This window comes from Poecilia mexicana, unplaced genomic scaffold, assembly GCF_051168715.1.
Source record: "Poecilia mexicana isolate PSO_F unplaced genomic scaffold, ASM5116871v1 scaffold_17, whole genome shotgun sequence".
Lineage (NCBI taxonomy): Eukaryota > Metazoa > Chordata > Actinopteri > Cyprinodontiformes > Poeciliidae > Poecilia > Poecilia mexicana.
This window is the reverse complement of record NW_028263386.1, coordinates 15,569,061-15,597,050: the sequence shown is the minus strand read 5'-3', so window position 1 is coordinate 15,597,050 and position 27,990 is coordinate 15,569,061. Positions and strand designations below refer to the sequence as shown.

The window sequence follows — 27,990 nt, the reverse complement described above, 5'->3', positions numbered from 1 at the left end:
GATCCGTAGACCAGTATCCGATATCAAAAGAAAGACCAATGCTGATGACAATATACCTTAAATAATACAGTCTGCAATTTCCCTTTGCTTTATTACTAACATGGACTTATTGCATTTCATTTGACACATATACCAACAACACCTCTTGTTATTAGTCATCGACAGAGACTCTTACATTTGTGCATTGCTTATACATACGTAGTTTGGAGCAATATCATCGTGTGCTTATGTCAGTAATTCCCTTGTCATTCTGTGCTTTCAGTGTTTGCTCTTTTCAGTTTTTAGCCAACATTATTCGGAAAGGAGCCAAATGATTCCATGTACTTTTTGTTGGCTTCAACTCAACAGGATCTTGTTTTGGCGAATTCAACGTAGGACCAGATTTAATTATGGAAAGTTTTTGGTCGTTCACACATGCAGACGTCTAAAACACGCACGCACGCACGCACGCACGCACACACACACACACAAATATAAAACTGTAAAGCTGGTGTTATATCTTAATGTCAACAAATCCCTTTTGAAAGACTTAAACAACAAAGTAGTCTAAAATTAGACAATGGGGCTTTGTGTGCTCATGGAACAGACGTAACTATCGTAGCCATGGATGCTTAGATCTAAATATGCACAGTTTTGTCCGCACATTTACCACATATTATCATTTAAGTGACATTTCCTAAAAAATGGTGTGGACACCATCTCAATTTTTTGTGTTAAGAGGACATAATAAAGCATCGCTTAGTCTTTAACAGGTCTTAAAATTCGGTGAATAGCCTCTGCTCAAATGTAACGGCTCATAACATCTTATAGTGTCATAAGTTAATATGCAGAAACACTGTGTGAAAAACCAGGAAAAATATTGCTGCTTTACGTAAATACAAATGACGAGTAACAGCATTTTGCTTCTTATCAAACGTCCCAGATTACCTGAAAAATAGCAAAGGCGACCGTCCGAATAAAGCAAAAGTTCGGGGAAGTTGCAGGTTGCGAGAGTTCTTGTATTGAATATCAACACAAACAAATAAATAAATACATTTTGTAAAATAAATAAATAAATAAATAAATAAATAAATAAATAAATAAATAAATGTTGCTTAAACAATTCACAATGAGACAACTTCTTGTGATTCCTACATTTAAACAAACCACAAGACTATATGGAACAATGCATTAATAAGGCCACTGATGTTTTGTTATAATGCAAAAAAAACAACAAAAAAACCCCCCAAAAAAAACATTTTTAGTAAAAATCAATCAAGCTCAGCAAACACCTCACTGCAGCTGTGAGGCATGGTGTTGGAGAAGGGATGAGTGGGCTTGTTTAGCCCAGAACTGTAGGCATATGACACGCCCCAGACAATACCACCCTGGGCAGAGAACCATAATGCAGAAATAAAGACCCTAAGTTAAAGTATATGATATTATCTGTCACAGAGTTAATGTTTCAACACTGATTCCTGAAAATCTACATCAGAAAGCTGCTCCAAAATCTTAGCACGCTGTGTAAAATGTAAAATAGTACTCAGTAATTTCAGACCTCAACCTGAATAAAATGCTCTGGAAGCTGAGCATGAACTGCTGCCTGCAAATTATAAAGAATGAGGGTCACAGAAAAGACAATTACTGTACGGTACTGCTGTTAAATTTAGTGCTTGCTGAATAATGGTGGATATATTATTCACACAGTGGTTCTGAGTTCTGACGACACGTAATGTGCTATGAGCCGTTTCTGACCTGATGTTGTTTCTACCGTGATTTTTAGACCAGAAAAGAACCAAACACATTTTTTTATTTATGTCTTCATAGAATAGGACGCATGCACTCTGATCAGTCACTATTAACACGCTTTGTTTGTTACAACCACAAACATTAATAGATTTTAACGGGATTTTAAGACACCAGTATAGAGTAACACATAGGTGTGAACTGAAAGGGAAAAGATACAAAAATATGAAAATGTGTGTGGTCTGATCAACCCATTTCTCTAAATAAAATCATGTGTGACCAATTGCCTCCTGGTTAGAAAATAGAGTCCAGGTGTGTTTAGCTTATTTTAAACACTGAGGATACAGCCATGCTGCAAACGCCTCAGGGAAAAAGCAAATATTAGTAGAAAAAAAAAAAAAAATCCAACAAATGCTTGCAGTTTTGAATTGCCACCATAGGAGGCAAGAAGGGCCTCTGGTCAGATTAAAGCAAAACTTAATGGGCAGATGTCACATTTTAAACATTTCATTCATAAATAAAAGTCTTTTTTTCCCCCTTTCCTCTTAAAATCCCAATAAAATACATTCAAGTGTGTAGTTGTGATGTGACTATTAATAATGTAAAAATAAGTTTAAGGGGGTAATATTGATTACATATTGCCACTTGCCAACAAGTCACTCAAATGCATCAGCAGACATCCCTTTGCTTACAATCAATAGGACCCAAATCACAAAACAGCTATCCCATTTCATCCACAACTGTGATGTAGAAGATCTCTCTGTGATCAGGGGTTTGTCACAAGCATCCAGCTACTTCAGAAGGAACTCTGATTAATATCAGGAGCCAACCTAGGCACTAACTTATCCTTGTTGAGTTTCTCCACCAACTCAGCATTGCTCCCCTGCAACAATGCAAATACTCCTAAATAGACACCTCACACCTATTTTTAGTCAGAGCAGTCTTCTTTACCCCGTTGAGGCCAAGTTGCTTTTTTTTTCCTACATTGTGACTTGGTCAGCAAAATTCAGTTTTGCTGTTCAGCTGTGATTTGTGAGCCTTGTGCTTTAAGCTTTCTGACTTCACACCTCCTGATTTCCTGTTTGTCGTTAACAAACTTTATCAGCAGCACACGAGGGGAAAGGAGGCTTTCTGCAACATTTGTCTGGGACCATCCTTGTTTTCCGACGATAAACAAACCTTGATGCGGACACTTTTGAAAATACAGAAATATTTGGTCTTTCATAAATGATCTGTTGATGGCTAAAAAAAAAAAAAAATAATAATAATAATAATAATAATAAAAAAAATAAAACCGACCCTCCCCTATCAACAGACATTCGCTCACATCACTGGGTTAGAAACACAAGTGTCTAGGCTGGACTGATGCAAATTTAAGAAACAGATACACTTATGAGGCGACAGTATAGATAAGCTTTAGATTAGCATTCTGATTGGTCCTTGGTGTGGACAGTGCTACCCTCTCCCCCAGGTTCTGATTGGTCCGTGTTTAGAGTCGGACTGCTGTGCTCTTGCTCCACCTCGTCCGGCGCCGGCGTGGGGTCGGCGGGGTCGTGGTCGCAGCCCAGCTCTGACTCCTCGGTGTGAGAGGGGCTACAGTCAAAAGTAAACTCTGATTGGTCCTCGGTGAATGAGGGGCTTTCTTGAAGGACGAGGTCTGACAACTGGTTATCGCTGCTTTCGAATTGCAAATCAGTCTTGTCTGAGAAGCTGACGGGGACGTCTTTGAACGAAAGGTCCAGCTTTTTTGCTGCGTTGGGAGGCTTAGGTTCCCGTGGCAAGGACAGCCCTCTGTGACGCATGCACAGCTTGTGTAGTTCTGTTACCTCAGATACGCTCGTGCTGTTCCCACTGTCACGGAAACTGGCCAGAGGAGGGCGCACTTTCACTCCAGTCACTGTGACCGAGCCCTCGATGGCCTTACGCAGCTGCGAACGCCGAGAAGCAGGCGGCAGGAAAACAGGAAGCAAGCACAGCCAGTGGGAGCACAGAAAAAAAAGAGAAAATTGTCAATTAAATATCTTTAAAACAAAACAAATAAGGGTTAAAAAAAATAAAAGAAATCACATGCGCACCTCTTTGAGTGAAACCACTCCAACTAGCCGTCCCATGCTGGTCACGTAGGCGTGACCCAGGCCCAGCAGAGAGAAGATAGTGTGAGTCTGTGGGTGAGGAGGAGAGGTGGGTCATGGCCTGAATACAGACTTGAAAGGGGCTCATTTGCATTTTGCATCTGGGCTGTGTGGACTGTCATGCAGGGAACGGGACAGCATTGTATTTTTGGCTTTCAAGATGGTCACTGAGTCAGATCCAGGCGGTCTTAGACTTCCACTGATGTGTGCTGAGGATATTTTTCCACAGATTTCATTTACAGAGACAGGATAGTTTAGAATAATTTATCACAGAATACATTTTTTTAAGGATGATTGACTGTTTTTATCTAAATTTAAACTGTTGAATAACGACAGAGCAAATATGCCGATCATATAGAAATGATATTTCCTCCAGAACACAGAGACATGCTCAAGTTATGAAGGTTCGGTGAAATAAGAGCACCCAGTTTCTACAGGCTCCGTATCAAATACAACCCCTCTTCTGGATGTTTAAATTACAGTTCTGCCAGTTAAATTTAAATCAAATGGTATGAAAGGTTGCTGGCTATTTCTGTACCTTGTGCAGAGACGTTTGCTCCACCAGCTGGAAGGGGGCGGGATCAATCTTGCAGTTCTTGAAATCCACCAGCTGATCAAGCTGCTGATCCTCCCACTCTGCTATCTGCAGAGGGATAGAAACCAGAGTTAAAAAAAACAAACTGTTTTAAATATCTGAATTACAGAAGTCCTCCTGACTTTTCAAGTCTCACCTCTGAGGGAGTCATGCAATCTTCCACTTCAGAAGACTCCTAAAAATACAAAAAAAAAAAAAAGAGAAAAGTGAGACAATCAGTGTTTTTTCCCCTTATATATAAATCTTTAAAACTGTATAGTTTGGAAAAACACATCAAAACACATTACAAGGCAGCAGCTGGTTTTAGTTTCAATTTTGTAAAAGTTTCAGATTAAAAAAAAAAGAAAAGTAATGTGTTTTACTGTGCCTTTTCAGACATCGTCACACCGTAATAACGTTTTCATATTTTGTCATAAAACAACAGCAAACTTCAAAGTATTTTGTTGGGATTTTATGTAACAAACTCAAATAATCAAATAATTTCAAAATAGTCAGCCCTGCTGAGTAAGTACTTTGTAAAGTCACCTTTCACTACAGATGCAAATCTTTTATGGTTTGTCTACCACTATTTCAGGTCAAGAGGCCAGATTGTTTGGCCATTCATTTTTTTTTTTTTTTTTTTGCACGATATCTCCAGATCAGGCTGCTTGGGTGGAGGGTCTCTGTGACTGGGCCTCTCAAACACTTTAATACTCTTAAATCTACAAACTATTTAATTGTAGCTCTGGCTGCAGGTTCAGGATTGTTATCCTGCTGTATCCTGAGAGCTACCGCCTCAGTCTCAAGTCCTTCGCAACCTGTAGCAAGTGTTCCTCTAAGTTTACTCCCATTCATTGTCTCGTCAACTTCGGTAAAGTTCTCTGGCTGTCCAGAAGAAAAAAAAAAAATCCACACGACACGATGCTGCCACCACCATTTGCGGCGACGAGGCAAGGTGAACAATGGAACGCTTTTCACCATTCAATCAACTTCTAAACGCACTCTGTTGCATTGCATTTTTTTATATCTTTGCAAGGGAGGCTTTATATTTCTTTCAGAGATTTATTTGCATGCACTGCATTGTATTAGTCTAAATCCCAAATAAAACACGCTGCGTTTGCGGCTGTAAAAATGACAAGAAATGGAAAAGATCAAGGGGTGTGAAAACCACTCTACAGTTTTATTAATGCAAGAGGAGAAATATGTTAAAAAATGCACAGTCACACTGAACAAGTTTAGAGTGAAAACATCTGAAAGCACGAGCATCTTGACCAATCTCACACACTCTCTCTCTCTCTGCAAAAAGCCACTCTGATGCTTTTGGTTTGAGCACCACAAATATTTTTGCTCCAGCACTTACTATGCGCACGTCGCAAGGCAACAGTTACTTAGCAACAGTCTCTAGGCGGCAGACAGTCTTACCGCCATGGAGATCCTCACTCCTTTGGGCTTGGGCTTTGTTTTGTCAGGAGACGCCGGCCCGGCCGGACTCTTCCAGCCGGGGGAGAGAAGGCATCACAGCACAAGATTAACACAAGGTTCACATGAAGCGGACAGTTTCTAACCCTGTGTGAACATGGCAGCCAGACTTCTGCAGGGAAGAAGTCTCTGTGATGTAAGCACAGCTTTACTGAAAGGCTGTAATTACTGCACCGCAGATGAAGACGAGGGGACGAGGTCTTTACGAGATTCTACCGCAGCTCTTTTTAATGTTTTACGTGCAAGCCAGGATAAATGTACTGTTTGTTCTACATTTTGTTTTTAAATCCTCTTTGAACATCTATTATAGAAGAAACTGTGTTAACTATACTTACTTATTTCAGAAGGATGAACTCCCATTACAAATGAAGGCCAAAGAGGAGGATAAAACTAAAACCCACACGTTTGAGTCATCAAACTACTAGCGAGCCTTTTTTTCTGTTCCGCTTTGGAAAAACTCAGTTCAATTTATAATTAAGCTCATAAAATTTAAATTTTTTTAAAATTTTGTCTCTTTGTTTCAGTATTTAATTTAGGAAGCTCAACATATTATGGTGGTAGTGGCTGTTCTACATTTACACGACGAAATGTTTTTATTTTGAACCAAATATTAACCAGAGAATAATCATTCTAATTTGTTTTATTATTAGTATTATTAAGCATGAGCTTGCTACTGTGTATTGTTAAAACAAACTAATAATGATATTAATGATAAATGAAAGGAAAATCTAAATGTTTCTGATGGCAAAAATTGAATAAAAATATTATTTTGGTTGTAAAAGTTTAAAATGATTAAAGATTCGTTTACTGATGCACGACCTTCACAAAATAAACACCTCACTCCTGTTGCAGTGTCTTCCTCTCAATTTCACTTTCCAACCTCTAGTTCAGTAGATCTTAATAGTCAGACGGGGAAAAGAAATCCCACGTTAAGAAATACATTTTTCAAAGCATTTTTGGTGGCACAGTTACTGTCAACTCCAACAGTTCATCAAAAATTAATGTCATATTAGTGATTTTGCCATTTTTTACTTTAGTTTTATAGGTTGATCAGGGTTTGTATAACTTCCAGTAATTACGTCGTGACTTTCGGTGTCCCTGGAATAAATTTATGAACATGAAGCACAGGGCCATTTTTCTTAGCTGTTGTCCACTCGAGTGGATAAGGAACCCAAGGTGATCTTGCCTCCATGGAACGAGGAGGCTGGTGAGTGAGGTAAAAAAAAAACAAACAAAAAAAAACCTTATTGTTAGAAAGTCATAGCAAAGAGAAGTTGGTGCCAGAAAAAGGTTTTAGATGTTATCTACATGGTAATCAGTTGTTTGCAGAGGCAGCCAAAGAAAAGGTATCTACCATCACAAAACCATGTGGAGATAATAATACTTTTAGTGCTACAGGGAATTCAACTGGACCTGTATGCTTTGGTCAGATGAATCTAAATTTTCCCTCCAACAAGCAGTACAAATTCTTGGGGTGATGCTTCAGGTCTATTTCTCTCAGAACATGTAGAGTTCATATTTTTTTTACCCCGCTGAGTAAAAGTCGTCAAATTAGCGGCCGGGTTTTTCCAAGCTGTTTATTGTCAAATGTGTCTAAGCGGGAAGCTGAAGAAGTCAAAGACAGACCGATAGTTGCCTCGACGCGTGGCTCCGCCTCTGGGCCCAACTCTGACTAAAGCGAAGTGAAAATGTAGGATGTTGGAAGACTGGCAGTGGGAGCGATGTGCAGTCACCGACTGATCGGACGGAGCTGCGCACAGCGAGAACCGAATGACATCACACTGCAAAGCTCTGGTGCCTTTGGGTGAGTCCTATCCGGCAGCAACAGGACAGCAACGAGCCATGGACTCAGAGAGAGCGCATCCTCCCACACAGCACATGTCACACTCGTCCTTCCACGGAAAGCTCACACCTAAGTAAACTCGGTCTTTTCTCACCTCCAGCAGCTCGTTGTCCGGATCCGCACAGGAGAGGGTCTGTGAGCCTGATGGGGTAAAAAAATAAAATAAAAAATTAGAACAGATTTTATTAAATCTGCTTCTGATACTTAAAAGTGTTAAACAATGCCTTGAAAAGTGTTTTTACCAGAGACAAAACTTTTAACAACCACTCTTTCCTCCATTTACAGCTAAGGTTAGGTCAACACATAAACGCAATAAACATAACAAACATTTGTGCATATAATATGACAAACTGCTGAACGTCTAAAACGTGTCAATGCTTTTGCAAGGCACAAAATTAACATGTTCCAGTTGTTCTTGTTTCTTGTCTGCACGTCCTCGTTTAAGCCACTTACTGTTTGGCGTCTCTGCGTCGCTGATGGCCGACACGGTTTTCAAGGCTGACTTCAGAGGAAGCTGAGCGTTGGACGCCGCCGGGCTGAAGGAGGAAGACTCCTCTGTGGAGATCTGCACGGACAACGCATTAACAGGAGAGAACGGACACAGACACATGCACACAAATGCACAAGCGCACACAGATCGGCCAAGCGCATGCGCAGAAACAAACAGGACAGCACGGGTAAAGGCACAGACAACAGAGACACAAAAGAGAGCTGTTAATAGAGAAGTTTTAATATTTCACATTTGTATATTTTCTTCACAAAACACTTACCGCCACAAAAAGAAATAATAATAATAATAATAATAAATCCAAAAGCTGCAGCTGTGCCTTTACCTACTGCTCTGTGCTTCACTCATGCTGTTTCTGATCTACTTCTAGTCTACTCCTGCATCCCACCCCAAGCCCGAGCTCGACCCGACCCTGCCCCGGCGCCCCCGGACGCCTCACACCTGCTGGGTGCTCACCAGGAAGCGGACAACTTGGCGAGCACTGGTGTTGGTGGGGGTGTTGGGGTGAACCTGGGCGCAGGGGGAGCTGGGGGTGCTGTCGGAGGTCAGGCTGGGCAGGGGATCGTGAGCACCGTTGTCCTGGGCCAGCTGACGAAGGTACTCGAGCCTCCGCTGGCGGCTCAGCTGGAGAGACAGGAGCGACTGGAGCTGCAGTCGCTCTATGGAGCCCAGCAGGATCATGGAGTCTGAGGGAGATGAAGGCCAGGTCAGTCCATCATGCATTAAATCAGCAGGAAAACGTGAAACCATCCCGTATCGGCTCATAAGATGCAATTCCCCCTCTGTTTTTGTGCCTTTTATACAAGTATCTACTTCTTATTACCTGGCATTACAGATATTCTTTTTTTTTTTTTTTGCAGGGACAGAAGGAGTGAGTGAGACGGAGACCACACACCGAGCTAATTATTGTCGGCACCAAGCGGTCGCTCAATGGTGCAGCAAATGTTGAAAGGGAATTAGGTTCAGGTCAGGCTGGAGTACAGAAAGTTGTCTGTGGCTGCGGCAGCAGCAGGAAGGTCATGCTGCTTTATCTACGAGCTCGGCTTCGGCAAACAGGAGGAACTGTCATCCTGGTGGTGTGGCTCGCTGGACACGACACAGTTTGCTAAAAAAGCTTTTCAAATTTACAAATAAATTAAGCTATTTAAAACGATGTCTAACGTCATTTAAAACAATGTAAAATCTGACATTTTTTATATGCGCCAATGTAAAAAGGATAACGGAAAAACACAATGATAAGAACTAGAAAAAACTGTGAAAAAGGAGAAAAAAAACCCTCTAACTTTATTTTCAGCAGCATTTTGAGAATAAACAAAACATACGATGGGCTACACTGTATATTGTAATTTCATAGTCAATCGATTTGTGAACAGAACGGGGTAAAAGAAAAAAATAATAGATCTGGAGGAGGTAAGGAAAGAAGAAATGACACGGACAAGTGAAGAAGTTCAAAAGAAACAAATTAGAAACTCTGAGTTCGAAATGCTTAGAGTGTGTTTATAGCAACCAATAATAAATAAGATCATCAGAAAGGAAAATACCTCTGATGCCGTCCAAATTCAAAATAGAAATTTCCTTCTTAACCTGAGAACGATAAAAATATTCTAACTAAATCTGAAGACCCCGTCCCTGGCTGAGCCTCCCACTGTTCCAAACAAGAAAAACAATGAAAACAAACCTCTGCATTCAACCAGGGCGAGGGTTTTTAGATGCCCAGTCAGCAGCATCTCCTGCAGGTCTCTGTACGAAGAATTCAAGGTGATGAAGCGCACATCTCGGACCATGATATCCTCTACGCGGATGTTATACTTCCTAAATGATGGAGGAGAAGTTACTAGTTTGGTGATGGAAAGGGAGAGGTCAAAAAATATAAATGAAGTCAAAACAAACGACTCATAATCACTTTAGATGAGAGCAAAGAAAAAAACAAAAAAAAGACCAAACTCACTCGTGATGTCCCATCCCCAGCTCTGGTAGATATGGGAGCTTCTTGATGCGAATGATGGAGTCGTAGAGGGACGGCTGGAGCGCTTGAGCCACGGCGTTGGCCAGAATCACTGCGATCATCACAGGCAAGATATGGGAGATCTGGCCGGTCAGCTCAAACACAATGACCGCTGTGGAAACGGTGTGAGTGACCGCACCAGAGAGCGCTGCAGCGCCTGCACAGAGAAAAGGAAAAGCAGGTAAATATTTGCCTTCTTAAATCTTCAGTCACATGAAAAACAGGCTTTTATTACTGTTACTTTAAACAATTCTCATTTAAAGATGCTAATTTTTTTTATGTGTTGATTTTGTCATTCAGAATTTTACTATATTTTGATTCTAACAGTAATCATTGCACTAATCTTATTTTTGATGTTTTGCTACGTAGCATTTGCTGCCTGCAAAGCGATTAAAACGTGCTGAAGGTTCAAGGCTACAGCAAATAAAGTCACCTAAGCCGCATAAGATGAGTAGAAAATCCTAAGTAGAAGGAGCTGGGAGGAGTATAAAAGCTGATTTATAGCAACTCACCAACAACAGCATAACCACCGGGAACTATAGGATACACATCTCCGTGGATGCCATCAGGGAACATGGTTGCCATGATTTCACCAACTAATCTGCCGAATGCTGCACCTGTCAGTCAACAACACACACAGAATACCGTTTGTCCTTAAGAGCTCCCTGGGAAAAAAGAAAAGAAAAAAGGAAGATGCTGACTGTTCATTCACCAATAAGAAAGACGGGCATGAAGGCTCCACACGGGACTGGCATGGTGGTGGCGACAGCAGACATCCAGAACTGAAACACAGAGAAACGTTTGGGTGAAAAAAAATAAAATGCAGAGTTTTAGGCCATAGTTTGCTGTATACCTTATGACCAGACACTGTCAGCAGTTACGCAGAAAGACGAATATCGCGCTACGCAAACTTTGTGACTTCATGAAAATATGCCTCTTTAATTGTTGCATGATAGAAGCAGGTAAAAGCAGACAGCGTTCACCTTCATGACAATGAAGAGGATGAGCGTGATGAAGACGTTGACCTGGGGGTGTTTCCAGGCGTGATGGTGGCTGATGTAGTCAAACTCCTCAGCCACACCCTGGCGACACCAGGTGCGGTTGTCAAACAGAGCAACCAGAGACTCGTGCTGCGTCAGCTGACAGACAGGAAAACCGTCCATCAGTTCAGAGTGTGACAGAAACAAAACTCTCGCTGCAACATAGATGTGGCGCTTGGGAAAATTTCTTAAAAAATAAAAAAATAAAAAAATTGGTAACACTTTAGTTGACGGGGTGTGCATAAGACCGACATTACACTGTCATAAACATGACATAACACCTGTCATGAACATAAAGAAGTCTTTATGAATGTCTATGACTGTTGTGGTGAAGTGTCATTCGATAAATAATGACACTTTTAATGCAAAGTTGCTCTAAAAGTTGCATTAAAAGCCCATTAGAAGTGCTAACTTTGCATTAAAGTGTTATATGCACAATAATGCAAAGTTGGCCATTTTAATGGACTTTTAAAGCAACTTTTAGGGCAACTTTGCAATAAAACTGCAATAAAAATGACAACAGTCATTTTTATTGCAATTTTTAAAAAAAAAAGATCGCTTTGATTTGTTTCTTAAAAATTGAACACACCGCTTCTCTGTGCGACATCCTGGGATGAACACAATAAATCAGTTAAGAATCAGTTAAGATGCCAACAAGCTATTCCTAGCGTACAAGATCCAGATGTTACCAAACACTGAGAAAACCTCTGAAAAATATCTAATTCTTAAATACAAATATTTTATTCATCCTAACTGACTGAAGACAGAAAAAGTTAACAGTAATGGGGGCTTAGGGGAAGGGTTACTTGTCTTTTTATGCGGTGTAAAACTAAAGTTTTACATGTTGGTTTTACCGAACAAAAAATACCTTTCAGACCCAACAGCAGATTGAGAGCTCAGGAAAAGTGTGCGTGTCAACAAGAAATATTTTTGAAACATCTACCATCTGGGCAAACATATCAGCTGCTAAACAGCCTATTAAGCGAGGGAACTCAGCTTGACACCAACTCTCACTTCATTTAAAATGTCCATCAATTATCTCACAACAAACAGGACGCGCTTCCCTCCTGTCAGAATGGTGTAAGCACATTTTCTCACCTGTCCAGCCATGAACTGCCCGAAGCCAGGAGGGAACGTGAGCGTGGACACCAGCAGGGTGACGAGGGCGGGGTACACCAGCCGCCTGACAGGAAGAGACGGACTGTGGGGTCATTAATGGGGGTGCTCTTCTCGCCGTGAGTAAAGCAGTTGATTCACCGCTCTATGTTTAACTTTTGACGATGACACGTGTCGAACTAGCCTACTTTTCTCCAGAACGACGCTATCGCTGTGACACACAGTGTGAGGGAGTAGGAGGAGGATGGTAAACATAAGTGAAAAAGAGCATGGGGGCTTACGGTCGGAGGGTGGAAAAAACAGCAACAACAGTAATGTGGCATTTCAGAAAACAACGATTAACAATGACACATTGTGCTTAGGGTGATTTATTCTTTTATATTCCAGGCTTATTGTTTCCTAACTCTATTTTAGTTCAGCTTTTTTTTATATCTTGTTCTTCTTTCTTTTGGTGTTTGATTTCTTTGACGTTTGATCTCTAAGTTACTTTTATAGAACATGGGAGAGGAAGACTCCTGAGCAACACTCTAGTGGTTTATACACTCGTATATATTCGGTCATATAATCCTATTTACTTACATTAAAGCAAAGTTATGCCAATTTTGGGCCACATCAAGGTCATGAACGTCCTCAAAGGGGCCAGTTGTGGCAAAATGTACTGATAAAACTCATTAGCAAAACATTCAAATATTAATAAACAGCTGTCTGCATTCGATGGGTACTTCTTAAAAACAAATAATGTTGAACATCTTTTCATACTGACGTAATTTGGCAGGCAAAAACTACATTTATTTGACAGATAAAATAATATTTAAAGACATTTAAATATTATTTAAATGTCTTTAAAAAGCTAAAAAGCTATGATGAGTCATATTTGGCCCCCAGGTCTTGAGTTTGACCCATGAGCATTAAAACATATAAACATGATTTTGTTTTGTGTGAATTTTTGCCATTTTGACTAAAGGTAATCTTTTCAGTCTGTCTGTTTTTCAATGACAATGTGTGTGTGTCGTCATTGGTTTTAGGATGTAACTGCTGTTTGCTTTGTCTCTGTACTTTATCCGCCTCCTGATGTTGTCCTTTAAGGATTTATAACAGAGAAGCACTAACAGCCCCTTCAGCAGCAGCAGCAGCATATTGAGCCTAATTGGTGCTCATAAAGTAAAGGAACCAGGACCAGATACATCCGATACTCACTTCCTCAGCAGGAACTTGTTAATGGTCTTTTGCTTCCTCATGCACTCCACAATGTGTCGATTCAGGTACACAAACAGAGCTCCCCCGAACCCACAAGCAATCCTGCAAACAGAAAGACATGACTGGTTTCCTAAAGCAGAAACGACCGCAGAAATCTCAGTTACGTCAATTATTGTTGGACGCTCTCTCACGGGAGGACGTTATTCCAATTTCCTGATTTTAGGAATAATTTTAGCATTCCAACTAACAGGCCGATCCAGAACCATTATTCTCAAAGTTTCTTTTGTGCCACATTCCTTGACTAAAAATCAATCTTCAAATTCCAAGCAGCAAAATGGCCTCTAAAATTCGAATATCCTCTGAAACTGAATACTGTGCAATGCAGAGCCACTCCCGACAAACACACCCACCCGAGGATGGCGAACGCCGGCAGCTCCTGAAGGTCGAAAGGGAAATCCAGACGGAAGCGTGTCTTAAAGAGAGCAGTGATGGTCTCTGGGGAAAAGAAGATTGTTCTTCACTCTGCTGCAGACAGCATGCAGCCATGAATGACAATCTGTCAGCTTGACTTTTGTATTAAGACGACTGAATGACAAAATGCATGTAGAAGCCATTGTGCAACAGATCTGCTCTGCCGCACAGGTGAATTCGCACAAATATTCAGAGATTTGTAAACAAAGTAACACTTAGTCTCTTGTACCTTCCTCCTGGTTCGAGACGGTCAGCAATCTGAACACGAACGCACTGAAGGTGGCAGCAAAGAAGCCCCTCCAGTAGTTCCTGACTGCAAAAAACGTTGACGTGACTTCGATACTGAACAGCACACCTGCAACGCACAAATGTACACTGAGAGAATCACACATTTTAGCACCGAGAGACGACCACAGGGCCTTGCAGAAAAAGTATTCGAACTCCTACAGATTTTTACATTTTGCCATGTTAAAACTACAACCGTTATTTCTTCTATTCGGGTTTTATGTGATTAAAAAAAAAACAAAAGACAAAAAAAACACAAGGTAGTAAATAGTTTGGAAGTCAGAGTAAAATAAGACTTCTTTTTAAAAAAATAAAAGTAAAATAAAATTAGGAAAAGTATGACATGCATTTGAACTGAACTGTTGCATAATTTGATTTTACAAAGTGTTGACATGGGGAGGCTGAATAGAAGATAATTGTGTACAATTTTTAAAACTGTCCTTTTTCGATCACTTCTCAAATTTACTCAATTTATTACGCTTTTGTGCAAAATAACAATGACAATGATACGACAGAGGTGTTGCAGATAATTTCAGAAAAAGGGCATTACTTTAGTAACTGATATGTTTTTTTTCATACATAAAACACCAATAAAGTTTAAGTCAGTAGATTAAAAAAAAAGCAATTAAAAGTGAGAAGATACAAGGGTTATAAATACTTTTGCCAGGCACTATACCTGCAGCTTGATAAATCACATTCATGAATCCAAAAAGTTTCAATCCTATGGTGCAAGTATTTCAATTTCCTTATTCCTTAGCTGTTCATTCAGCTAATAAAACAAACAAACAAAATATATTTGTCTATCTAATCAATTACCAAACAATAAACAACCAATTTCAGATTGTTTAAATTCTGGTTAAATATTAAACTGATTACATGCTGTAAATCTCTCATTAGCTATAGAGTACAAACTGTTCTGATGTCACTGTGAGTTTGTTTCAGATCTGTAAATGAATGAGACAACGTGTCAATCATGTCCCCCCCCAAAAAAACCCCAACAATCCCAGTCCGTCTTTGTCTGTCTAGAAGCGTCAGCTCAAACAAAACAGCTATCAAGAGGTTTTGATAAAAATAATTCAACTCTGTGGTAAGAGAAGATGCTGACAGAGAAAGTGTTATTTCAATCAATTGAGCAGTTTTACATATTTCAAGATAAAAAAAAAGAATAAGCATCATATTAATTTAAATAAATCAAGAGACCATAGCCAAATAAAGTAATTTCCAATATTTAAAATCAGTTTTATAAATGATGTCAGAGGACAGCTCCTGAACTTCTTTCGCTGCTTAGAAAAAAAAAAAAAATTCGAAGTTCAAACATTTCCCTGAGTGGGCGAGTCCATCTGTTTCTGAAAACACGCCGTCGAAAGAGGAGCAGCTGCTGAAACCGAACGTGATTCATCACTTTAACATTTTATCCACCAGATTTTTCAAGTTTAGAAAGTCTTGACATTAATCAAAGAGTGGGCGAAGTGTGCATTTTGACCTAGAAGTAAGGAGAGAGTTCAAGGCCCATCAACAAATAAAAACGTAACGAATGACCCAGATGATAAAGCTCTTAACTGTTGCTGTGACGTTTTTACTCGTCATGTCCGTTTCTGATTGAAATCTTGATCACATAACCTTACCACTTTGTCTTTCACCATTTACCTTTTAATAGCTTTCGTCAACATCTCTAACGAAGTAAACGAGCTCATGACGCTGTGAAACAAAACCCACTTTAGAGTCACTTAATTTTCAACCTGACAAAACCAGGAAACCAGGACCTGCTGTGTAAAATTTGATCATTTCAAACTTCTACAGACGGAAAACCAGATGTGCAACCCATCTGTGAATTTTCTTCACCCAGTCAGTCCAGTTCACGCTTTGCAGAGATGTTGAAGTTCATCCGTGCAGTTATTGTGTGGAAGTGTCCACACAGGACAGACGACACTGGTAAGACGATCGTCGACACGCATGCACACACTCACGCACACTGCAGCTCTATCTATAGTGGACAATTAACTTCTAAACATATTTCTTTTGATTCTTTAGTTAATCCAGAGCACCCTATAATCTGAGTGTGGATGAAATGTGAAACATCTTTCTGCGAGGGCCCATACAAGTTCAGACCATTTTTTTTGGGGGGGGGGATAAACTCATTAGAGGCTGATTTTTTTTTTCTTTCAAAGATTCCCTTGAAACGACTTGGAAAAACGAGAAACAGCGTTTGATTTTATTTTTGAACTTTCTGAAGTAATACTGAAATAAAATAAAACAACTTCAGAGTTTACATTATCAACATTGTCAGCTTTTTTAGTTTTCCACTAGTGCTTTGCTAACTTTCCATGCATATTTAGTATATTTTTGAGCTAATATGCTGACTAATATAATGACGGAAAAAAAAACACACATTCCGATTATTACTTTTAATATTTATGTAAAATCATGAAAATGCTTTATGAAGACATCATAATTGGTTAAAATGATTTGTTTCTACTTCTTTCAAAAGTGTAATTTGAGTATATTCTTGTGCAAAGTGCACAATAAACATATGTATTGTTTTCAACACGCACACACACACACACACCCACACACACACACACACACAAAAAAAATAAAGAAGTAATTTTGAAACGGCTGTGTCTAGACCAGTGTATCTCAACCCTGGTCCTCACTGCCCCCCTGCTCTGCATGTTTTAGATGTGCCTCTATTCCAGAACAGCTGATTCAAATGATTGCATGACCATCAAGTACTGCAGAAGCCTGTTAATCACCCAGAGATACAATTCAGGTGTGTGGCAGAAGGGAAATACCTAAAGCATGCAGGACAGGGGGGCGGTGAGGACCGGGGTTGAGAAGCACCGGTCTAGACCATTGTGGTAACATCTACCAATTCAACTTCAAGCATGTCTGTCTGAATCTCTATAATATAATATGATATAATAAATAATGTAAAAAAATACTTCAGTCTTTTCCTTAAAAGGTAACTAACTAACTAACTAACTAACTAACTAACTAACTAACTAACTAACTAACTAACTTTATAGACATCCATTCCTTGCTGACTCCCATTTGTTTGCAGTTCTTTTGTCTCCTTCCTGAACTGGGCTTTATATCCTGGAGGAGAGTAAGAACCTGAAAATCTAAGTGCTCTCTTCAGTGTGGAGAGGAGAGCATCAGCAAGCCAGAGGGTTGAGGTACCCTGGGATCTGTTGGGCTGGTGTCGAGTCTAAAAGGTTTGCAGGTGTTGCAGTTCACTGTGGAGTAGTCTTAGCTGGAGCTGGAGGCTCCAAACCGAACCGTCCTGTCTGTCGCGTTGAGCTTTTTTTTCAATGCGACCCATAAAATGAGATTTAAAGCACAATAGTTAAACTGAATTTCCTCGTAGAGCAACTAAACATCTGGCATTCTGCCCTCAGACATCCAGGAGGAGCTTCTGAGGGGGCTCGGTATGTAAATAATAGATTTCCTTTGCAGCCTTTCTGGGCAGACTGATAGCTTGCAGGGTGGAGTCAGACATCGCTGGAGTGGGTTACATGTGTCACCGGAGCTTGGAACGCCGGGAGGAGCTGGAAAGCCTCTCAGGAGGGAAGGACGTCGGGAACACCCTGCTTAGCCTGTTGCCACCAAGACCAAGCCTCGGATGAGTGGAGGAAAATGGATGGACGGATGAATGGATGGACAAATGGAACTCCTGGTTGAGTCGACATGGAATGTCCCACAAGGAACAATGGGAAACATAAATATACATGTAAGCTCGCATGGCAAGTCAGGCTGATAGTTGTGGAGATACAGGATTCTGCGCTGACTGACAGAATTACAACAAAACGCTGGCCTAGCTTACAACTCCTACAGCTAAAAGGGCAAAACATTCTCTTCATCCAGTTAGCTTTTGCATTTATCTACCGTTACTGGGTCAAGTTCAGTCAGAGGCCTCGGCGGCCGAGTCTTACCTCCGATAGGCGCAGCAAAGCAGCAGCCAACACCCACAGCACAGGCAGCCGACAGCATCTCCGTGTTCCTCAGCTCATTCTGATTAAAGAAAGTAAGATATGCACATATACAAAAACAAACAGAGCAACGCATTCAAGACATTCAAACCTGCAGATCCAAGTCGGTGCATGCGTGCATGCAGGTGCCACAAAACACAGTGAAATTTAACTCAAAAAACACAAAACATTCAAAAGTACCAAGTGTCAAATGTTTGAAATCTGCTCATTTTGGGTTGTAGGTGTACAGGAGGTCCAATGAAAACACAGAATTGAGTTAAAATAAAAATGACACGATGAGATGTTTGGACCAAATAAGGCGAGACATATTGATGATGCCTCTCTGCGACTGACCACTGGACAGAATCACACACAGCAAAAATGAATGGGAAGACATCAATTTGACCCGGTTTCTGAAACGGACAACATGGACGATCGATGACGACGGAGTGGGAAACGGAGAAACTGTTTGACTTGTGCGTCCATACCTTGCTTCCCTCAAAGGGCTCTTCCTTCAGCAGTACGAACAAAACAAAGGTGCAGATGTGACTTTCTTATCCACTAAATCAAACAAGGAGTGAATGTACTTCAGCAGACATATTGTTCATTCAATGTTTCCTGACTGATGTGGAATACTGTCCATGTAGCTGTAACAGTCTGAATCTTTTATAACTGCGCTGTCTGTTTTTTTTTTTTTTCCCCCTTTGGGCATCTCAGCTGTGTATCTTCCTCCATACTGTCAAGGCTGTGTGCAGCGAGGAGAATCCCAGCCCAGGATCCAGTGCAGAAAAAAAGACTGAGGTCCCGGTTGAGCTTTCATGTGCATGGGGGTGAGAGTGTGTCCTGGGGAATGGCAGAAGGTCAAAGAAGCGTCACATACTTTTTTCAGAGAATAATAGTTTGTGTTTCTTTTCTTCTGTCATAAATAAAACATTTATTCTTTTGTTAAAACGAAGTCTGACTTGCAGGTGTGTGTTTTTCTTCATCTGCTGAGAAAAATCAGTATTATGCTGTTTTTCTATGCTAACTGACAGGCTCTGTGTCTGTGGCTTGAAATCCCTAATTTGAAGTTTTATTGATCAAATAAAATTAGTTTTTCACAACGGATTTTATTTGGTCATTTCTCTTCCTGTTTGCTGTTTTATAATTTTCAGTTTGGATTGTTTCATACCTAAAGTAATGCCATCTGCTGTGGGACTTCCCATACCAACCACACATCAATTCAAATTTGACTTCAGGATGCTTTATGCCTGATCTACTAATTTAATGCAATTTTCTGCAAAGAAAAAAATCACATCTGAAAGGAGAAAAATATTTTTTCTTAAAAATTACAGTCAAGAATAACATTTATTTTCTGATCCCTGGAGGTTCTGAATGAAACTTGACTATATTTGATTTCACCCACCTTCACAAAAAAAAAAAAAATCTCTTTCCACCATCAACATATATTTTTATTCAATTAATTATGTGAAGCTTGTTTTTGAGGTGAAATGTACCTTTTTAAAAAATAATCTAAGCAAGTGTCAATCCAAATTAAAACATTTCTTTTCGATAAGTTTTAACTCTGCCTAACCAGGAACATCTGGATGCTTGTTTTGCTGCATTTATTGACTAATTTGATAGTTTTTATTGGTCAGTTGTTGAACTGTTACTATGTAAAACCCTGGTCAGATATGCTGCCATGCTGTATAAATAACTCGACTTGACTAAAATTTGTGTGGTGTAATGTTGTGAAATAACATTAAACATTACCCACAGAATTGATAACCCAGAGAGCATCTCCAACTATCTTTATCTTTATTTTCCTCACTGAGAAAGCAAATTAAGCCTTAGGTTTCTTTTAAATTTACGGTGTAAAACGTCTGTTGTGCTCACCATGTAAATCCCGCCGAAAACCGCCGCCATCAATTTGCTCAGGAGAGCAGCACATAGGCTGGCCACGTGAACGAAGGGCCCCTGTGAGAGACGGTGAAGGCAAATGTCACCAAACAAAGATACTAATGAAAGCAATACAACTGTGAGAGCGGAGTGATGCATTTACCTCCCGCGGGGAAAATCATTAAAAACCCCTTTAGACAAACAAACCCATACTCAGATTGACATTCTGCTGTGAGGAGTGACGAAGAAAAGGGTCCTCTACCTCTTTCCCCAGAGGCATCCCGCTTCCCAGAGCGCAGGTCAGACCGATGACTTTAGCCACAAAGGTCTTAAAAGTCAGGTACTCCTTGAGAACAACTCCTCTCAGTATTGTCTTCATCTCAGGAATGCCTGAACCTGAGGTGGGAAGAGAGAGAAAGAGGAGGAGAGGAGAAAGAAATGCCAGGTGGGATGATGGAGTGCAGAGAAAAGATGAGTTGAAAGAAAGCAATTACAGCGAGGAGGGATACGATGAAGAAACGAAGAGCACAGGAACGGGAGGGGGGGGAGCTGATTGATATTCATACAGTTTTGTGTATGCACGTCTCATCAGCAGTACATTTTATGACTGTCCTGCCCGTAGTGACTCGCAGGACATGTCCTTGGAGCCCTAGCTGTGCACTTCAGAGCCAATTACATTAGTCAAACACAGAAAAAAAACAAACAAAAAAAAAACGACTGTGAATTAGAGAGATGAATACATGTTTGTGCATAAATGGTATCTGTCTTACCAACAGCCTGAGGCGCTAGTATCTGAGTGAATCCTGCAGAGAAAGTGATGAGCACCACCGGGTAGGAGACCCAGGCAATGTACTGCAGAAGCATGTTGCTGTCCAGGCCACCGTGCATCCATTTCTGTGCTGCACAGACACACACATAAGTCACGTCATCTCGTTATGAAACAGCAGGAAACAAGGCAACCGGCATCTTTGTTCCTCGGTTTTACTTTTCTCTCCATCTCTACTAACTGCATGAATTTGATGTTTTCTTTACAAAAACACACACACACACACACAGGGAAGGAAAAAGCCAGATTAGGCTGAAACTAAACAAAAACATAAAGTCATTAAAGGCCTAAAAAGAACTGGATAATTATTTACTCGCATAATTTACATGTTATTTGTTTCCTATTAAGAGTAAAATTGTTATAGAGTGAGACTTAAATAGTTCAATTTTGTGATCATTTTACTGTTCTTCACTGCACTATCATTTATTTTTCGAAAGCAGTCTTGACACATACTTTACTGGAGACCCACACGTGTGAGACAAGTGGCTATTTTAGACCAGTTTTAACAAAACTGAAAAAGCTTCCAAATAAGCAAACAGCAAATCTGAAGTAAATACGTTTTTAAAATGTCTGAGAAATGTCACAAACAATCTCAACAGCAACAAGCCAAAAAAGCGGCAAAACCGATTTTGGAACGGACAAATCTGTGAACATGAAACTGACCAGTGTCACCAATTCATTACAAGGACTGACGTCTTCAGATTGAACGCTTAATACATAATGGCAGCCTTTAGGAGAACAGCCCATCGTTCAGACACCATCTCTTCTTCTGGCTCCATGTCTCTTTCCTACCTTCTTGGCAAAAGGCGATGGCGTAGTCCATGACCCAGCTGACCAGAGCCATGAGCAGCCCCAGCAAAATGAGGAAGATCCAGTCCTCTCCCACCCGTGAGATCAAGAACTTCTGGCAGCGAGATGCACACACTGATGACACCAAACAAGAAAGAGAGAGGGGAATGTAAAAATAAATCACTGACAAAGTTACCTGCTATTGGATAAGATTCAGAAAACACCGGAATGGGCGAACACAGAGCTGCTCTTTTACAGAGGCCAAAAAAAAAAAGAAAAAAGAGAGAAAAGAACTGGACAAGCCACCATTTTTCTCATTTCAATTATTTCTAATAATTCTACTCACACGGCATTTGCAGCAAATGTCGATAACAACCAAATGAATCTACACAAGTAGTGAACTGTTGAAAAAGGGATGTAAAAAAAAAGGCATAAAACCCCCAAAAATCTGCTAAAATCAGCATTTAGAAAGCTTTACCTCCACTGTGTGTTCATCAGCATCACCTGTTTTAATAATATCTGCTCATTTTTAAAGTTTTCCACTTTTAAACTAATTATAGGTGTGAATTATTGAGGTTGTTTTTGACAACTGGTGTGAATTCAAAGTGAACGGAAGTGTTTTAAACTCAGAAAAATGTTGGCATATTTAATACCTTTTTTATACCCGCTGTTTATAGGTGTTGTAAAAGAAAAGAAAAAAAGAGGAAAACAAACCAAGAGCTAATAAATTCCTAAAAGGCTGTGAAACCTAACACATCTTTTCTTTTCTTTTTTTTTTTTTTCTTACAGTTTCATGTTGTGAAATCCTGGATACTCACTATCCGGTTTTCTGTGAATAAGCTGCAGTGCTTAGAGGCTGAAAGTGTGAATACGGATTTAGTCTCTTTTATTAACTGCACGTTAACAAAAAATGATTTGCTAAAGCATCAACAGGACCAAAACCTCCATGAAACAAAACCATCCAACACCAAAACAGATCTTTAAATTTCTTTCCAGTTCTCAAGTAAAGTGAAGAAACTAAATTCAGATTTGAAATTTGTGTGAAATATTTTATACGACAATTCACTTTCTGTGGAAATAAACAACCCGGTGAAATTTAAAACAAACTCTCTCAGATCAGCTTATCATTCAGCTAAATATAAAGATCACGAGACAAAGAGCTCAATGGACGACAGAGCATCATTTAATCTATTTCAAAACGTGGCAATAAAAGCTAGGTCACAGTTATAAACTTTACTACAATACAATCTATAAATCTGAGCTAGGTCAACTAAAAGAAGCATCACTGGACTCATTTCCTCACTCCGGTCTGTTAAACAGCCAAAGCCTGGAATCCACTTCAGTATCCAGAGCATTCATCGATGTGGTCATCCCTAGAGGAGACAGAAATGTGCCACTAACTCACAGAAAGATCCATATTTCCTAAAACCGCTTCAGTCGCGTTACCTTGAACTTCCTTCTTTTGCTAATATGTCCTGTTTTACTTTTGCTAAGTAGAAAAGTTGAGGATATAAAACATGTTGTAATGTAATGCTGATGTCCATGAGGCTCTGCATCCAACCCGACCTTGACCCACTCACAATCTGCTAACAACCATGAGCAAACAGTCGGCCTCAAAAATTGTTTAAATTTAATTTGGAATCTGTTGCAAGAATTGAAAAAGTTTGTCCTCGGAGACTCTTAACAAAGCTGCAACTATTTTAAAAAGACCAATGAAAAACATATTTAGTTGTAGAAAAAAAAAGTGGAACACCATGCATCCCTTTTCTCCCCACTCCACACTTGTGCACCAGTTTGTGATGAAATGGATGAAATAATGTTTGGGGAAGTACCTAAGAGAATTTGTAACAATTGTTCACCTCTGCTTCTCAGCAGCAAATCTTTTTAAAATGTTCAGAAAACAAAAAGTGTCTGAAGGACATAAAAAAAAGAGAGAAGCAAACATTGCAGCCCCCTTTTGGTGTATGCAGCAGTCAGAACACAATGGAGGTTGTTAAATCTCTGAGGGAAAAAAAAAAAAACACAACTGTGTGTTTGACAAGCCAAGTTGCCCAGCAGTCAGGCCACCTGCTGAATGGACAGCTGCCAGCAGAGAATGCACAAGCAAGCAGAGTAAACATGCAAACACTCTTAATCAGCTCGACCAGCAGACGAACCAAACGCTAACCTAATGCTTGAAAAGATAAACAATTATCATCATTGTCTGCCGTCATGTTTTCAGAGTTAAACCTTAATTTCATTTTGGGAAAGCTGCAGGAATTTCCAAAAATGTTTTTTGTTTTTTTCCTCTCATATGGTTCTTGGCACAATGCCTTAAATGGAAGCAATCAAGTAAAAATATAAAACACCTTAATCATTTGTCCTCAACCGCATCTTAATGTATAAAAGAGGATTGAAATTGTAAAAAAAAAAAAAAAACAGAAAAAAAATTTGGCAAGAATTTCCCCACTTAATAATAATAATAAATCTTTCCTCCCTCCAGTCCTCATAAAAATAGTTGCTCACATAAACAGTGTCTGGCACCTGCGAAGCCTCATCCTTCCGTGTTCATGTTGGCTCGCTCTCACATCCGCAGACTCATGGCATTCGCAGATGTCTTCTACCCCTAATAGAGATCGTCCGCATAGCCAGACAAAATTTTAATCCCCCCTGGCCCTGCACCGCGTCAACAGACACCGACAATGGAATAATAAAGAATTACACTTATTTTGGATTCCTGCAGCGTAAGAGGCACTGAATGTACTGTGAAACATACTACACCCGTACATATAGTACAAAAAACTTGAGTTTTGAGTCACATCAGCCATAAATAACTAAAAAAAAAAAAAAAAACAAAAAAAAAAAAACCTCCCTTTGTGAGTCAAAATAAATTCAACGAGGTGCGTGGTTTTAGCTCTCTGACAGGCCTGCAGCTCTGTGTGTGTGTGTGTGTGTGTGTGTGTGTAGGCCGCCTCGTTCAGAAGCAGCAGCCACTGATCTGAAACGAGGCCCTTACACTTGAAGTCCATCACCCACAGAGATGCCGCTCCCACACACAAATGCATGAGAGGAGAACACTGAAACGCCCACTTCCTCTAAAAACCTGAAGGAAGCCTCTCCGTGTGCATTACCTAAGAAGACAGTGGCTGGGCAATATCTCTGAAGATGGATCTAAAAATACAAACACCACTTGATCTAAGAGGCGCACACCGCAGACAGAGAGCGCACACAAATCAGCGGCTGCTGATCCGGCAATGGAGGCTTCAAGAGGTCGGCTTTGCAGAGAACGAGAGAGGTTGGGCTGATATAGTGTAGTTTCCACCGCGGGTGCAATCAATCGCACTTTAATCAGACTGCTAAAGTCACAGGGGATGGAAGCATAAATTGATCCTGGAGATCAGCGGCGTTGGTTTAGTCATAAACACCTTTTTTTTTTTTACGTAGACAGGGTTTTTACTGAATCTCGCAAAGTTCAAACAGAAAACAATTAAACTCCAACTAATTCCCTTGAGCTAAGGGGCAGAGAGGGAAGACATGGATGCATTTCCTAAAACTGCAGTTCCCCACATCCCTCACGACGTCAAACATAAAACATGTACGCATTTCCCATGAGCACATCATGGGAATCTCTAATATTTAAACTTTCTGTCACTAGAATAGATGTGTGCATCTTCTCGAGTGTGGACATATAATTAAGATCTCTTGGTAAAATATGCAGTGATTTGAAAGCAGAAAAGAAGTAAAAAAAATAATCTGTTATGCAGTTTAATAAGCCAGTGACCAAAATCTGCAGGTAGTAAGCAAGAGGCAGGGTACAACCTGGACAGTCTATCACTTGGTAACACCTGAGGGACAAAGTATTGTATAAAAACAAAATAATAAAAAATTGCACATATTTTTATTTGTGGGTGTGAAAGTGGAATATTTGTAGAAAAATGTCATAAAAGCCATACATGCACAAGGTGAACCTGCATTCTCCACCGAGGTTCACCAGGATTTGAAGCCAAGAACCCAAGACCTTGCTGCAATGCAACGGTGTCAACAGCTGTGCAGCTGCACAGCACTTAAATAAACCCAAACATATAGTGTTAAATAATAAAACTGAGTTAAGCAAAGATTGCATAGTTTTAGATAAACGAACATTAACAATAAATTTGAACAATAATGTCACTAGTACAGTTGGTAGGTTGATCTTAAAAGCAACTTGTGTTTATTTTAAAATCAGCAAAATATCAAAACGTCATAGTAATTTGTAAAGGTCGGAAAGTGCTACGGAAAGCACATTTTCACGTCACTTTCTATGTGTGTGTGTGTGTGTGTGTGTGTGTGTGAAACTAGATCCAAAGATTTTTCCAAACAGACAAAAATACTGCAGATAAAGTCTGTGCACTTTTTGTTTTAGTATGCGGTGGCTGTAACCCGATAAGTCCCCAAGGCCTCTGATATTTGAGATTCCTCTCTCATATAGCATATTTTTCTACAGTCAAGGAACTGTGGCGGTGCTGTACTGCACAAAATAGGCAGCATCCTTTGTACTTCACAATCAATTATGTCTACGTTTAGCAAGGTACACCGTAGGCGAAACGAATCCATAAACTGTCAGTTTTAAACTGTCTTATTTTATGTTCATAAAACACCAATAGATTCACAGTGAATCCTTCAAAAACAATGCATTTATTCAGATGGTGGTCAACATATGCAGCCTAAAATGATGCAAATAAGCAGAGTTACTACTCCTACCTATGAACTAAAATCGATAAGGTGTTTCTTTGGGAAAAAACAAAAAACTATATCTTTGTTACAGGCCCTCCTGCTGCCTCCTGCCACTCCGTTACTGTTGAATCCATCAGTCTGAAGTGGAGCTCTCTCTGGCAGCGCCACTCTCTTATCTGCCTTCAGCTGGGAACACGAGACAAAAAGAAAAATAATCTGACGGTTCAGATCAGAGTTCAACTCACAAAGGCAAAAAAAAATAAAAAATAAACACACAGTAAAGCAAGTATCTCCCCAAACATACGTGGACTGACAAATACACTGCAGGCCGCTGGCAGCCAGCAGAGGGTGCACACATTGAGGCAGCCCTTGTTAGCTGCAGGTTGTTGCTCAGATCAGTCACTTTTAATCTTGCTCAGATCCTCCCCCTGCTCCCAGGTGTCAGGTAGCTGCGCCGCCGTAACTTCAAGGAGCCAGTGTTTTCACGCTGCTTGCATGTCTGCTGGAGCTCTGCAATCTGCCATAAAAGGCTTTTTCACACACACACGCACACACACACACACACACACACACTGCACACAGCCAGCAGCGCTGTGCTGGACTGACCTTCAGGGGGGTTTTCCACATTGACACAGTATTTTTGTGTCAGGTTCTGAGGCTTGCTGAATGACCATCACTTACGTTGGCACTTTGCACAGGGGTCTTTCTCGTACTCCAGCAGGTCTGCGGTGCGGCTTCGAACGCTGGTGTTCCTCCGCAGGCCACCGCCGTCCCGCACGCCTCCATCCCGCAGGCGGGCCGCCTCCTCCTTGGCATACACCCCCAGCTCCTGGGTGTAACGCCCATACATCTGTATATACGTAATGCAAGGGGGGGGAAAAAAAAAAAAAATGAACACCTTAGTGCAGGTAATAGAGGTGGGAGGCAGATATGACTCAGCAGGGTTTGTGTTTAAAAACTGACATCTCACAGCGGGACGGCAGGCTTACGTAAACACTGAGAAACTTCAGCCCAAACTGAGGCTAAATAATAGAGAGGGTGAGGAAAGTTACACAATTGAAAAGTTGTTGAATTCATATTTAGACCACGTTGTACAGCAGCAAGCTTAAAACAGGTGACATCGTTTTTTATTTCAACATTTCGATAGTGTTTCCAAATACATTGGAAACACTATCTACCCTGAATCAAAATATGATGGAAAACTATATCAAGTTTCTTATCTTTCTGCAGACAGTGAAGAAAAAGTGATGATGTGCGATTAAAAAACAGCAGTGTCCGCATTTCTCTGTATAAATTTAAACATTCACTCTAGGACCAGGACATTTTTTATATATATTTTTTTTGTGTTCCTGTGTTTTACTGGATTAACACCGAGTTTTAGGAACACTACTGTTTCAAGGAGCTGCATCACATCTGTGTTGCATAAAGTTGAAACGACACCTGGAGACGGTGAGCAGGTATT

General features: G+C 40.3%; 1 protein-coding gene across 1 annotated transcript; it reads right to left on the bottom strand.

The window, feature by feature from the left end:
* Positions 1-53: 53 nt before the first annotated feature.
* On the bottom strand, positions 54-27,630 carry clcn2a (chloride channel, voltage-sensitive 2a). The gene is made up of 23 exons (XM_088014652.1): positions 27,210-27,630; positions 21,840-21,971; positions 20,992-21,120; positions 20,484-20,617; positions 20,219-20,299; positions 18,832-18,855; positions 18,308-18,386; positions 14,320-14,445; positions 14,030-14,114; positions 13,620-13,721; positions 12,405-12,507; positions 11,250-11,405; positions 10,979-11,048; positions 10,779-10,883; positions 10,210-10,423; positions 9,940-10,073; positions 8,718-8,947; positions 8,207-8,318; positions 7,848-7,894; positions 4,589-4,627; positions 4,396-4,500; positions 3,801-3,887; positions 54-3,653 (listed from the first exon to the last, which is right to left on the bottom strand). The coding sequence occupies exons 1-23, from the start codon at positions 27,376-27,378 to the stop codon at positions 3,147-3,149; spliced, it is 2,970 nt and encodes a 989-aa protein (XP_087870778.1). The 5' UTR covers positions 27,379-27,630; the 3' UTR covers positions 54-3,146.
* Between the last annotated feature and the right edge of the window lie 360 nt (positions 27,631-27,990).